Source organism: Phoca vitulina, unplaced genomic scaffold, assembly GCF_004348235.1.
Source record: "Phoca vitulina isolate PV1807 unplaced genomic scaffold, GSC_HSeal_1.0 scaffold85, whole genome shotgun sequence".
NCBI classification, from domain to species: Eukaryota; Metazoa; Chordata; class Mammalia; order Carnivora; family Phocidae; genus Phoca; species Phoca vitulina.
The window spans coordinates 1,105,609-1,120,908 of NW_022589788.1; the positions used below are offsets into that span (position 1 = coordinate 1,105,609).

The 15,300-nt window shown below is 44.2% G+C and overlaps 1 protein-coding gene across 1 annotated transcript in view; it reads left to right on the plus strand.

Annotated features, from left to right (window-relative positions):
• Positions 1-3,420: 3,420 nt before the first annotated feature.
• The window catches only part of NSD2 (nuclear receptor binding SET domain protein 2), a 57,962-nt gene continuing 46,082 nt past the window's right edge, over positions 3,421-15,300 (plus strand). The window contains 3 exon segments of the mRNA XM_032395463.1: positions 3,421-3,436; positions 3,439-4,016; positions 6,889-7,051. Coding sequence (XP_032251354.1) covers positions 3,421-3,436; positions 3,439-4,016; positions 6,889-7,051 — 757 coding nt within the window.

Genomic DNA, 15,300 nt, shown 5'->3' on the forward strand with positions numbered 1-15,300 from the left:
TATCTGCTGAATTTTAATATTTGGGTCATCTCAGGGTTGCTTTGTGTGGCTCGCTTCCCTGTTTCTTCATATGTTTAGTAAGTTTGGTTGAATCCTGGATATTGTAATGATATGCTGTAGACACTCTGGAATCTGTTATGTTCCCCTTAAGGGTGATCTTTTTTTTTTAAATCTGTTAAACTACACATAATATAAAATTTATCTTAAGTATTTTTAAGTGTATGGTTCAGTGGTGTTAAGTACATTCACATTGTTAGGCAGCCATCCCCACCATCTATCCCCAGAACTCCTCGTCTTGTGAATCTGAAACTCTTATACCTATTAAACACTAACTGCCTATTCCTCCCCACCCTCCCACCCCGGCCCCTGGTTTCTACCATCTACTTTCTGACTCCTCTAGGGACCTCATGTAAGTGGGATCCTACAGTATTTGACCTTTGTTGACTGGCTTCTCCCACTGAGCACTGTGTCCTCCAGGTTCATCCATGTGGTGGCAGGTGTCAGAATCTCCTTTCTGTTTAAGGATGAATGACATTCCATCCTGTGACGGATCACGTTTTGCTTCTCCATTCATTGGTTGATTGACACTTGGGTGCTTCCCTGTCTTAGCTGCTGTGAATAATGCTACCGTGAACATGGGTGTACAAACATCTCTTCGAGACCCTGCTTTCAGTTCTTTTAGGTACATACCCAGATGTGGAATTGCTGGGTCATATGGTAGTTCTATTTTTAATTTTGTGAGGGACTTTCGTACTATTTTCCACAGCGGCTGCACCATTTTGTGCTCCCGCCAACACTGCACAGGGTTCCAGTTTCTCCACATCCTCACCAACACTTGTTATTTCATGTTATTTTTTTGAGAGTAGCCATTCTACTGGATGTGAGGTAGGATCTCATTGTGGTTTTGATCTTAAAGTGGTGTTTTGGTTTGTTTTTTGTCCAGCAGCTGGAATCTTGTTTCAGTTATTTTATAAACTGGGCTACGTGGACTCTGTCCCTATATATATATGTCAGCCTGGAATTTGGGCATGGTTTATATGCAGAATTTGGGGCTCCTCTTCCATGGCTCTCTTCTGTTGAAAGTTTTACTTCTTTTTTTTATTGTTAAAGATTTTATTTATTTACTTGAGATAGAAAGTGAGAGAGAGAGCATGAGCGGGGAATAGAAGGAGCAAGAAACGGGCTCCCAGCTGAGTAAGGAGCCTGACGTGGGGCTCTATCCCAGAACCCTGGGATCATGACCGGAGCCGACTGAGCCACCCAGGGGTCCCTAGAAGTCTTACTTCTTGTACAGCTATTCCCATTGCCTCAAACTCTCCTTAAGCACAAAACTGAAAGCCGAGATGTTCTCCCAGTACTGCTCCTTTCTTTAAGGAGCTGACTCCAGTATATTTTCTTCCTGCTTTTGGTCTCTCTTTGTGTCTTCAAGTAGTTTTTTATATTTTTGCCCAGTTAATCTGACATGAGTTGGAATAATTTACCTTTATTTTATTTTATTTTATTTTATTTTATTTTATTTTATGACAGAGAGAGGCACAGCGAGAGAGGGAACACAAGCAGGGGGAGTGGGAGAGGGAGAAGCAGGCTTCCCGCGGAGCAGGGAGCCCGATGCGGGGCTCGATCCCAGGACCCCGGGATCATGACCTGAGCTGAAGGCAGATACTTAAAGACTGAGCCACCCAGGCGCCCCTGGAAAAATTTACCTTAAAAAAAATATTGTGTGAGTGAAACCACGTGCTCTTCTACATATTCTGGTGCTAGAAGGCCATTTAGTTCGCGTGAAGCTAAACTGGAACTCGGGTTGTTGAGTTTGCTCTTTTTTCCTGTCTCTCCAATGAGGTCCCGTCTCTCCAATGAGGTCCTGTCTCTCCAATGAGGTCCATGTGGAAACTGCAGCTGCCACAGTCAGTCCCTCATTGCTGCACTTGAGATTTCTCCACCTCCGCACCATTGGCATTTTCAGCCAGATAACTCTTTGTTGTGGGAGCTGTCCTGTGTGTAGAGGGTATTGAACAAGCTTCTTGACCCTCCACAGTAGATGTTAGTAGCAGCTCCCCAGTGGTAACAATCAAAAAATGTTTCCAGTGCTGTGTCCCTGGGGAGCAAAATCTTCCTCAGCTGAGAACTACTCCTGTACGTGTGTGGACCTCTCTGCTCTGTACTCTCAGCTTCTCGCTGGTGTCCGATGCTGCTGGGGCTGCCTTCTTGGTGCCCGTCATAGTGCAGGCTGGGTGAATGTCTTCCCAGCTGGAGTGGAATGGGTGTCTGCCTGTTCCTAGCTTGTTCCTAGCTGACCTTTGGGTTTTGGTGCCTTCACTGGGTGTCCCCAGGTGGGGACTATAGCTATGCAGTAAAGCCCCTGATCATCCCATGTAGCCTGAGGTCTTCCTAAAACTGCCCCCCTCTGCCCTTGGGCCTCAAGTGGCCAGCAGGGCACATTGCAAGTACTACATGTTAAGGCTCAGCAGTGTTGACCTTGCTAGTTAATCTTCAGGAGGTAGCTAAATAAAATTTGCGGTTACTACAGCGCTTCTTGTCTTAAGCATTTAATTTGGGCCGGGGCAAGGAGGGGTGGATGACAGAGGTTAGCCTGAGCATGAACCAGAACTGACTCGGGTTGTTTTCTCACTTGTAACTCCCCCCACCATCAATCTGGAACTAATGGTGTGCTAGGCTTTGGGAGATCTGGTTTTCAACTGTGCTGATCAGTAACTTTGGGCATGTTGATGAACCTCTGCCTGGGAGTCCGCCTCAGCTGCGACCAGGGGAACTTTGGTTTTGAGCTCTTCCCTCTTGTCCTTTTACAAAGGCCTGTCTTTGTTTTTTTTTTAAATGATTTTATTTATTTGAGAGAGAGTGAGTGAGCGAGAGAGAGAGAGCACAAGCCGGGGGAGAGGGAGAAAGCAGGCTCCCCGCTGAGCAGGGAGCCTGATGTGGGGCTCAATCCCAGGACCCCGGGACCATGACCTGAGCTGAAGGCAGACACTTAACCATCTGAGCCACCCAGGCGCCCCCAAAGGCCTGTCTTTGTGTGAGCTGCCTCAGGCACACGTACTAATGGTGAGCTCCCCATTGAACAGTGATTGAGCCGACTGAAGCAAGTGTCCACAGCCACATTGCTGGTTGGTGGTGGTGGCACGACTTGTGTCTCCGTGCCTGACTTTTGTGTCCCCTCCCCCCCTTAAAAATTGTCCCTGTTCCTTTCCTTTCAGCTTTATCATTTTGTGATTCTCTCTCATTTTTATGGCATTAGAACTCCCTCCTGTTTATGATGGAAGTATCATAAATGCCTCAAAACAAATAACCACACAAAGGTGTAGAGGTGTTGGCATATTTGTGTTAGGTTTTAAACATAATGTTTCTTTTTATTTTTGTTTTTCTAATACTGTAGTGTTCTAAGAACGGAAGCATCTGGGCTGAATGGAATTTAGCATCAAAAAAGTCCTCTTTCTGTTCAGAAAGTTGTAAAGTACATAAAGATGAAGCAGGCACCAGAAATCCTTGGCAATACAAATGGAAAGACTCAGAACTGTGAAGTGAATCGTGAATGCTCTGTATTCCTCAGCAAAGCCCACCTCTCTACCAGTCTGCAGGAGGGGGTCATGCAAAAATTTAATGGCCATGATGCCCTTCCCTTTATTCCATCTGAGAAGCTGAAAGACCTAACTTCCCGTGTATTTAATGGAGAACCTGGTGCTCATGATGCCAAATTACGTTTTGAGTCCCAAGAAGGGAAAGGACTTGGGACACCGCCTAACACCACCCCTATCAAAAATGGCTCTCCGGAAATTAAGCTGAAGATCACCAAAACATACATGAATGGGAAACCTCTCTTTGAATCTTCAATTTGTGGTGACGGTGCTGCTGCTGTGTCCCAGTCAGAAGAAAATGGACAAAAACCAGAAAATAAGGCAAGAAGGAGCAGGAAGAGAAGCATAAAATATGACTCCTTACTGGAGCAGGGTCTTGTTGAAGCAGCACTGGTGTCCAAGATCTCAAGTCCCTCAGATAAAAAGGTACCTGTGAGGAGTTGTGGCCAGGGTAGGGTCGAGTGCAGCAGCTAGTTACCGTGAACTAAACCACGCGAGGGTGCCTCTGCGTGCGGGGTGGGGTGGAGGGGAGGAGAGGCCACCGTGCGTCTGCTCTCCAACTCTCCCTGTGTGCACACGGCCGACTGTGGGGCCTGGGCTGTGCCTGGGGCCCCACTTCAGGAAGCCCTGGCATTGCTTCCCTCAAGCCTCACGGCAGCCGGTTGAGCCAGTTGTGAGGCCTGGAGAGATTAACTAAGTGTTCAAGATTAAAATGGCTAAAGAGAGGTAAGACCAGTTTCTAAACCCCCGTCTGGCCAGTTCCAGAGCCCTTGACCTTTAGGCTGTGCTGTTTTCATGGATCTTCTCTCCGGAGACATTCTTTAGCCTAATTATGGAGGTGTGTTGGGATCTAGCATGGGGCTTCTTCAGTTTATACCATCTGAGGAGCGGGAAGCAGAGCTGTGTTGTACAAGTGCTCTTGTCCTTCCACTTGGTTCACTGTCCACTTGTCTCCTCTACCAGGTGGTCCAGCACGTGGTCTGCCCCCTTGATGGCTGGGGCTGTGTCTTACACCTTCACACTCTTGGTTCCTAGTGCAGAGCCCAGCACTTGAACACATCTGAGCAAGTGTTCACTCATCTAGCACTGGGTGGAAACCTCTAACTTATAATGAAGGAATGTAGTGGTTTATGTTCCTGTGTCTTTTTTTTTTTTTTTTTTAAGATTTTATTTATTTATTTGACAGAGAGAGAGAGAGTGAGAGAGGGAACACAAGCAGGGGGAGTGGGAGAGGGAGAAGCAGGCTTCCCGCGGAGCAGGGAGCCCGATACGGGGCTCCATCCCAGGACCCTGGGATCGTGACCTGAGCCGAAGGCAGATGCTTAACGACTGAGCCACCCCGGCGCCCCAATGTCCCTGTGTCTTAAAGTGGCACTCAGGATGGCCCACTACTTAAATGAGTATTAGCCATAGAAGAGAGCCGGGCAGCTTTGGCCTTGGCAGAAGGAGGTAGGGAGGGTGCCAGGGGCTGGAGACAGTCTGTATAGTCTGTATGAACAGAATCTGGAAGGTGCCTGGTGCCCACTGGTATTTAGTTGAAGCTCCAGGCTCACTTGCAGGGGTGGACAAAGGGAACCTGGAACTAGTTTGGGTTGGAATATTTAATCATCACCAAGGTTGGAATATTTAGTTTAAAATTACTGTTGAGGAATTTTCTTTACAATTTCCACAGATAAGAGGGGAAATGGCCACAGTTTCCTTGAAATCGTTAAAATAAAGATTTTTTAAAGGTTTAAAAAAAGTGTTTTAAGTGCTCAGGAGCTGTTTAGCTTTTGCTAATATAATTACAAGAGTGAATTTTTTATTTTTAAGTTTTATTTTTAAAATATTTTATTTATTTATTTGACAGAGTAAGAGAGAGGGAGAGAGAGAGAGCACAAGTAGGCAGAGCAGCAGCAGAGGCAGAGGGAGAAAGAGAAGCAGGCTCCCCACCGAGCAGGGAGCCCGATGCGGGACTCCATCCCAGGACCCTGGGACCATGACCTGAGCCGAAGGCAGACGCTTCCCGGCTGAGCCGCCCAGCCACCCCTACGACAGTGAATTTTTTAAAAGATCAGTTTAGTGAGCTGGGCTGCTACAGGGGTTTTTTGAAGTGCCCATGGTTGTGGGGGACCTCACTCTTTCATTGGGGAAGAGGCCGGTGCAAGTGATTCCTAGCTCTGCTGCTTGGTTTTATGAAAACATGGGTAAAATATCTGAATTTTGACTCTCCCTCTTCAGCGTGGGGGCGGTACTACTCATCCTCATGGGGCCGCCGTGTTGCTTAGATGACACAGGAATGTAAAGCTGGGCGCTTGCTGTGGGGGAGCCAGCTGGCATTTTTTTGAAAGTGTGTATGTGGCAGCTCTGGGCCCTTCCGACCATACACACTGATCTTTTTAACAGCTAGTGAGATTTCAAAGCTGCTGTCCTTGGTTTACAGACAAGGAAACTGAAGCCCAACAAGTTCAGCAACTTGCCCAAGTATGTAGAGCTCTTATGGGAAAGCTCAGGAATTCACTCACACTCACGAGGAGACCAGGAGTCAAACTGACTGTGTGTGGGCTGTCAGTGGCCCTGGTCAGGTCTCCAGCTTCCTAAGTAACCTGTGTTCTGAGGTGGAGAAACTGAGGCTTAGAGCCCCAGGACTCAGATCACAAATGGAGCTGAGACTTGCTGCCAAGCCCTCCTGATGTCCTTGCCACTCTGGGTCCTTTCCTGCTGGGTGATGCACGTGCTCCAGAGAACTGAAAAACACGTGGCTCGGGAGCGGGAGGGTGAGGATATGGATTTGATCCATGAACATTTTCCTTGACCAGGTGAATAAAGCACCATTAAAGACCATCAACCAGGCCATGGAAGTAGATTTATGTAGGGCTCTTCATAATGTTGAGTACCTACTGTGTGTGCTAGGCACTGTGCTGATTCTTTAGCTAGGGCAAGGGACAATTTTGATGAAGTGATAGCAGGGGAAGCATGCTCCTTTTTTTTTTTAAGATTTTATTTATTTGAGAGAAAGAGACTGAGAGCACAAGTTGGGGGGAAGGGGCAGAGGGAGAGGGAGAAGCAGACTCCCCGCTGAGCAGGGAGCCCAATGTGGGGTTTGATCCCAGGACTCTGAGATCATGACCTGAGCTAAAGGCATATGCTTAAATCAACTGAGCCACCCAGGCGCCCCAAGCATGCTCTTTTTTTAGGTGTGTGTGTGTGTGTGTGTGTGTGTGTTTTAAACCTCTAGCCTGATTAATCTTTGGATAGAAGGCTGGATTTAGGGGTACTTATTGGATGTGTTAGTATGTCTTTTGTTGTTCATTTTCAGATTGCAGCTAAGAAAGAGTCCTGTCCAAATACTGGCAGAGACAAAGACCACCTGTTGAAATATAATGTCGGTGATTTGGTGTGGTCCAAAGTGTCCGGTTACCCTTGGTGGCCATGCATGGTTTCTGCTGATCCACTCCTTCACAACTATACCAAACTTAAAGGTATTGTGTTTTTGCACTGTTGTTTCATCTTTCTCTTTCTGCACTTAATCTTTCTAATGTCCAAACTTTTTTCTTACTCTTCCATAGCCCTACTATGGTTCTTTTTTATTTAAAAAAATTGTGCAAAAATACACATAACATAAACTCTACCATCTTGACCATTTTTAAGTGCACAGCTCAGTGGTATTAAACACATTCACATTGCTGAGTGGTCATCACCACCATCCATCCCAGGACTCACTCATCTTGTGAATCTGAACCTCGGTGTCCATTCAGGAATAACTCCCCGTTCTCGCTCCTCCCAGCACCTGGCACCCACTGTTGTATAGTCTGTCTACTTTCTGTAGTTTGGTTTGCAATTCCCTAAGGATTAGTGATGCTGAGCATCTTTTCTTGTGCTTATTGGCCATTTGTATGTCTCTGAAGAAATGTCTATCTAGTCCTTTGCCCATATGTGAATTGGATTTTGTTTTTTTGTTGTTGAATTTACAGTGGGTGGTTCATTTTTGCAACTTTAAAGTTAATAATTGGTTCAGATGTAACACACTGCCATTTCTTTTTATATCCAACTCAGATATGTACTTTATCTGATTGAATTAATATTAATAGAGAAGTAGTCTTGGCTTTGTATTGCTTTTTAGGTTTTATGATAATTTATTGTTTAGATAAACAGTGATCGCTTATTTCAGCATGATTTTCAGAAATTATATTTTATACTAAGTTTGGGTTATAAAAATGTCCCAGTTTATTTTTTAGGCCTGTGGGAAGAAGGAAAAAACTAGAAATGATCTTCTTTGGCATCATGAAACTTGGGAATATAAATTGGTCTATGGAGCAATTGAAGAACACATTAGGGATATAATATGTTATGATACAGATTAGAGCAGATGCAAATTTAAATATTAATTGGGGAGCTCACAAAACATAAAAGCTCGTGTGTTTTTGGAGGGAAAAATGAGTTCAGGTGGTTTGAGATTCTTCTAGAAAGTTCTTCCAGAGTAAAGTTTGAATTTAGTTTGAGGAAGGTGATAAATGGTGAGCACAGTGTTGGAGTTGAGCCAGGGTAGTGCCCAACTGACCTGTGCACCCTTCAGAATTGTGGGTGACTGGGGCTGTGGGCCGGGCCAGGCGGGCTTCCTGGCCTCTTGGTACTGCTGATCAGTCAGCCTTATATGGCTTCTTAGTGGTACGTGAGTACATGTCCCCTCCTGTTCTTTGGCTGGAGGCCTGAGCTCTCACAGGAGTGGCATTGCTGCTCCCACTACGAGTTGGGGTGCTGTTGGCTTGCTGTGTGAAGCAGATGGCTGCTGGGGATGGGGCACAGGGGTGCCTACCTGGCAAACAGACATGAGAGGGGGTGGGTTCAGAACAGAGAGGACCATGCTCGAGTCCTGAGTGCCTCTGAGTCCTGTCTAGCCTTCTTCCCCCGGGGGCTGGTTGGACTTTGCTTTGAGGCTCAGGAAAGCACATCTGCTTAGGACTTGTAGTGGCCAGAGAAGAACCTTTGGGCCGGCTTCAGCTCTGACTCCATGGAGGACCTTTGGCATCCTCAGCTTGCCAGAATTGGGGAGTCCCTTCCATGAGGCTTCAGGGACCCCAGGATGTACCCCAGAGGCATCTAGACTTGGTAGAGTATGAAAAAAACTATCAGTTGAGACAGAGGCCGGGCAGGCACACAGGTGTGCGCCTGAGGTGTTACTGGTTCCTTCCCAGCTCTCTAAAACCACGCAGCAAAGCGAAGTAGAAGTCACGGTGGGCTTTATGACTTCACGCCACTGGTCTGCCTAGCACATCACAAGCAATTCCTTTTTAATGTCTGGGGGTTTTGACTTTGTTTATATGAAGCTCCCGGCATCTCAGACCTATGTGATTGAAGGGGTCTTTCGAATGTCTCTTGGTTCCGGCTCCTGGGATTAATTAATCTTAATTTCATTACATCTTTCCCCTGATTTAGAGCAAAATAATTCCTATAGTCTACAACAGCCTGTCTGAATGACATTCACTCCAGCACCATTTTTATTATCTCTCACTTCCTCCTCCTTTATTCTCTGGCCCTTACTCTTGCTTACAACATTGGAGCAGAGCATTATGCTCCCAGTGGAGGCATGGGCTCTGGAGTCAGCTTGCCAGGGTCTAACTCAACTGGTTGGTCTAGTAATGAACCGCTTAATTTCCTTAAGCCCCAATTTCCCTACATATGAAAAAGGAGGGTAATGATAATAACACTTGTTTGGAAAGGTCTTTGCGTGGTGAGTAGTGAGCATTCAGATGTTAGCACATGTTACTGTCCTCTTTTTTACTTGTAAACCCTGAATTTTTATCGTATCTATCCCCTTTCCCCTGGTCACCTCTAGGGCTCTTTCCTGAAAGCATTCCAGTTTGACCAGTTATTTCCCCTGCAGGATCCCAGTGTTGGATCATTTAATTTAGATAATTTTGTACCCATTCTTAGTGCCTTTATGTCGCCAGACATGCCCCAGCTTTCCCAGCAGTGCCAAGGGTTCACACTTCAGTTCCATCTTGTTGCTTGTTTGTTTGCTTTGTGAAAGCTTTTATTTATTGTTTGCTTATTTGTTTTTTACTTAAAAACTGTCCAAGCCCATGGTTCACAGTGGAACAGTACAGTGGACACCCATGAACCCTCACCTGTATTTGCAAACTTTAGCCTGCTCCATCTCTTTCTGAGTATGAACACTCCTTTGCCGACCCATGTGAATGGAGGCTGTAGGCCTCATGGTGCCTCACCCCTAGATGCGTTGGCAGGGATCTTCTGAGAACCAGGACAGCTTCCTGCCCAACTCAACACCCAGACACATGTAAGGAAACACTGCATCAGTGACACTGCCCCATCCTCGGGACCCTTGCTTAGACTTCCCCAGCAATCTTCAGTGTTTTCCCTGTGCCTGTTTTTTCTTCGCTCTGGATTGAAAAGGGTGCTTGCATTGCAGTTAGCTGTTCACTGTCCTATCTCTTTAGGCTCCTGCAGTCTAGACTGGCACTCCCTGCCCCCAGCACTCACTGCTCTAGTCTCTTGTGATCAGACTCAGGTCCGTAAGACCAGCCAGGTGTACCATGTAGGTGTTCTTGAGGGAAGGGGCTTGAGCTTGGCCCTTCACTGAATACCTGCCATCTTGCAGTGTGTTTCTGTAGGCAGTGTTTGGGGATGTAGGGGAGGGAGCACTTGTAATCACAAGCAAATCAACTTCAGAAGACTGGTAATGTGCATTTGATAAGTAGTTCAAAAGGAAGGGAACCAGGGTGAACACCCTCCAGCTGATAGGACATTCACGTGACCTTTGAAAAGAAAAGGGGTCAGAGGAAACTGTGAGAATGGGGGGTAGGGGGATGACAGAAGGACACATGTCTCAGTTGAATTTTATCAGGAGCTCTTGGTGTCAGCTGTCCCACTTCCCAGTAGGTGGTGGCCAACAAAACTCTCCAGTGGAAAATACAGTCCTTTTTTTTTTGTCATTAGTGAGTGATCTGTGGCCATGTTTGGAGATTAGTTTCCCCTGCCAGTCTTTCCTCATGGTCTTAGCATTCCTTTATGATCCAGTGGCTTATAAAATGGTAACTGTCCATTTTTATCATGCTTTCTGTGTTTAATTAACTGGCATTTTTCTGTGTAAATGAGCTTCCTCTTAAAAATTTAGTTATATAGTATAGTCCTTACTCTTTAAAAAATTTTTTTTATTTAAATTCAATTTAATTAATATGGTAATATATTATTAGTTTCAGAGGTAGAATTTAGTAATTCATCAGTTGCATATAACACTCAGTGCTCATTACATCAAGCGCCTTCCTTAATGCCCATCACCCAGTTACCCCCTTCCCCCAGTCCTTTTCCTCCCTCCCCCCCCACTCCCTCCCTCCCTTCCTTCTTTCCTTTCTGTCTTTAGATTTCATTTATTTATGAGAGAGAGAGAGAGGGAGCACGAGCGAGGTGAGGGGCAAAGGGAGAAACAGACTCCCCGCTGAGCAGGGAGCCTGATGCAGGACTCAATCCCAGGACTCCAGGATCATGATCCGAGCCGAAGGCAGGTGCTTAACCTGCTGAGCCACCCAGGTGCCCCAGTTCTTACTCTTTCTAATGCTCAAATTGCCCCAAATTTAACCAGCAGGAGTCCCATTAAGTCCCTTTCAGCAGTGTCCTTTTGACATGTCTCAGTCAGCCTTTGAGCACTTCTTACATGTGGCCCAACAAGATGTTCCATGCTCATTTTATACTTTGTTTGCCCTAGTCATGGAATCAGCCAGTTTCTTGAAGAAAACTTGGGTCTTTTTAGAAGACAGTGGTGTAGGGGCGCCTGGGTGGCTTAGATGGTTAAGTGTCTGCCTTCAGCTCAGGTCATAATCCCAGGGGCCTGCTCAGTGGAGAGCCTGCTTCTCCCTCTCCTTCTACTGCTCCCCCTGCTTGTGCTCTCTTGCTCTCTCTGTCAATTAAATAAATAAAATCTTAAAAAAAAAAAAAAAAGACAGTGGTGTGTAGAAGCCCAGATCTGGGTGCCAGTTGTGTTCAGTGCTATGAGAGACAGAGAATTCACCAGGGATGTGTGAGGTAGGACTCCAGGCAGTACTGAGATCTGGCTCCAAGTAGAACTTTGGGTCCATTTATGATTCCTGAACACTTGGCATGCAGAAACTCCATGGTGGGAGTAACATGGTGAGTAATGGGTATACTTTGGGGGTTTAGGCGTCCTTGTTGGGGAAGGACTAGGGACCTGAAGAAGGGGTGGCTTCTGGCATGGATCTGGCTGAGCATGGGGGTCTTGTGAAGCAGGTTTTTCTTTCTTTTTTTTTTTTCCTGTGAGATGCAACTCCCTCACCTTACCCCCATCCCCATGCCAAATTTTATTTCCTTCTTTATTTTTGTGTATGTAAACCTTTTTCTCCCACTTACCGTGCTTGGATTTATAGATGTGCTTGAATTTGGATCTTAGTAATGCACTCAGATTTTAAAAATTGAAGTATAATATACGTGCAGAAGAGAATACAACTCATAAGCTGCAGCTCAGTCCACACTCTTTTGAAAGTTCAAATTTCCTCTGAAAAGCTAAATGAATGAAAGTTTTAGTAGCATTTTTGTGATATATGGCAGTATAACTTGTCTTGCCTACTATCTACAAGGGCATCCAGATCGATGAGCAGCTTTGAGGCCTGACTCTTTAAGTTGGGAACAGAAAATAAATGTTTGTTTTAGATACTATACTGTGAAGAAAACGGAATTCTGTTGCACCCAGAGCTTCACCATCCCCTTGGCACACCTGTGTCCCACTAGTCTTCTCATCAGACGACTGGGGTCGGGAGTCGAGTAATTATCTGCTGTGGAAAATTTTGTTGTCAACTTTTTCTGTTATGGAAGGGAAACCTCACTGCTTTATTTCTAAATTCCAGCATTTTCTAAAAATATAGGTAATCTGGCTTTCTCGTATCTTGGGTTATTCTATAGTATAATCTCCTTACTGATTTTTTCTTTTTTGCTTGTTCTCTCAGTTACTAAGAGAGGTGTGTTAAAATCATCCACTGTGATAGTGGATGTGCCTTTTTTTATTTGCAATTTTGTCAGTTTCTGCTTTACCTATTTTGGTGCTCCAGTGCCCCCCAGGGACTAAACCAGGAAATTCAGGCATGGTGATGCTTGTCCTTTATTTCCTGTAGAATTTTGTGGTGTCATGTCCTTGTGATTTTGTCCCTGTGCTCTATTCTTGCTTCTGTAGGCACTTGTCTGCATTTTTTTTTATGGCTTCTCTTCCTCCCTAGAGCTTCAGTTCCACAGCAGCCTGTCTCTTTGTGGAGTCCATTCTGCATGCATGGGTGACTGCTGTTAATTCAAAGGATTCTATAGAATCTGGAGAGACTCTGGCTCAGTCTGGCCCAGAGGGTCAGGGACCACCTTAAGTCCACTGGGCCATTATGGGGAGGAAAGGATTGTAATGCAAAATTAGGTACCTGGGCTATTGGTGGAGGACAGGTTCTCTTAGAAGGGATTCTAGGTAGGGGGAGTCAATGACAGGTGTTTTTGTACCAACCATGATTGATGAACATCAGAAATCACAGGAAGAAATAATTACTAATAAATGGTGGGACAACTGGTAGATATTCACCTCTCAACTTGAACCAGAGAAATTCATATGGATTAAAGAAACCCATAAAAAAGGGGAAAATTTGGGTTATATTGTTACCAAGTTTCTAGATAGGAAAGAACTTCGAAACTAATTACATTTATTTTACAAACTTGGGATCAGACTATAGTATTCTTCTCTGCTTTTTTTCACCTGACCTGTAAAGAGCATTTTTTCTGTGTAATTATTTATAAAAAATAATGTAAGTTCATATTATTTCATCATATGCACTGTGACAGATTTTCTTCATTATGCAAATGCTGTGACATATGTTTATAGTCCTTTTCATGACCAAGGAAAGTTCTTTCAGAGTATTAAAGTAATGGAAGAAGTCACAAATCCCTTAACATATTTTTGAATCTCACCTATTGTAAAATCAAAGAAGTATACACACTTAAAAACAGCCCGAATTCTATTGAGAGGCTAGTAGTGAACTTAGAGCTAATTATTTTTAACTCTTTCAACATTTTCTTCTAGTTTTAATTACTATCTTTTGATTTATCATTTAGATATTTTCTGTTGATTTTCTATTATGGAAAATGAAGACTGCTCTCTTCAGTCATTTCTTCTTTTCTTCCCATCCTCTGTTCTTTGGTGTTTTTTGTTTTAATTTTTAGCCTACCAGCCACTCCAGGGGGCAAATTAACTCACTGTTTTTATTACATCAAACATAAATGTTTACATAATTTTGACTATGTAAATATCATTCAGTGAAAAGCAAATTGTGTTCTGTAATTGCATTTTCTTTTTTGTACAACTTTTTGTTTTTCTTGGAGTTAATTATTGCCTTTCTTTCTTTCTTCTTCTTCTTTTTTTTAATAGGCTCTACACCCAATGTGGGGCTTGGACCCACGACCCCGAGATCAAGAGTCCCATGCTCCACTGATGAGCCAGGCAGGCACCCCTGCTTTTCTTTTTAAAATCATATACTTTGCTATATAAGGCTATACAGCCTTATTATTATTATTTTTTTTTTTTTCAAATATTCATTTCTCTGTCCCTGAAACTCATCCTATTATGTAGTTTCTCCTTTTGGGGGAAAAAGTGAAAACCTGTGTGTGATTATCATTTTCCTTTTCTGCTCCTTAGATCTCATCTTTAAAAAAAAAAAAAAAAGATTACTTATTTATTTAGAGTGTGTGTGTGCGTGAGCAGGGGGAGGGGTAGGAGTAGAGGGAGAGAGAATCTCAAGCAGCTTCTGTGCTGAGCCTCTGAGCGCAGAGCATGGAGCTCGCTGTAGAGCTTGATCCCAGGACCCCAAGATCATGACCTAAGCTGAAATCAAGAGTCAGACATTTAACCAACTGAGCCACCCAGGCACCCCTTGGATCTCATCTTTTAATCCGCTTTCCCTGCTGCTCAGATTTTCTTTTGGTATGGAAGAGTTCTTTTATCTTTTCTTCCCCTGGAGCTCTCTCCTGGAATCTTCCATTTTCATGCTTCAATCTGTATTGCTGGCACTCTTAACCTTTTGCATAGTAGTAATCTTAGACTTTATTTTAAGATGCTTTCCTGAGTTATATGCGTTGTTTTCTGTGGCTCCACACTGTGCTCACTTTTGGTCAGTTTTCCTTTTTTGCTGGAGTATATTTTTGGGGTTCTAAGAAAGTGTGTATGAGAGGTAAATTTGATTCCCTGTCATTCGGAGGATGCTACTTCTGTGTTTTCACACTTGATTGATGGTTTGGCTCAGTATAGAATTTTATGTTGAAAATAATTCTTTTCAGAATTTTGAAGGTATTACAGCATTTCCCTCTAGCATCCGGGGCTGCTCTTGAAGTACCTTGTTATTCTACTTTTTATTCCATTAACGCGGAAGCTGCCCTTGTCCCCTCCCCCAACACCTTAAATGTCAGAAAGATGTGCATTGGTATGGGTATTGGATGAGGCACTTAGGATTGTTTTAGTTCTGAGATATGGTCTTGTGTTCATTCTTTGACAGCTTTCTCTGTTTCTCTCTCTAGAAGAACAGTTATTTGGGTATGGTACTTCCTGGATTGATCCTATAGGTTTCTTATGGGAGTAGATGTTTTTCACCTTATTTTTCTTTCTGGGAGATTTCTTAACTTACCTTCCAAGCTTTCTTGCTGATTTTTTTTTCGTAATTGTATTTTAAAGTTTCCAGTA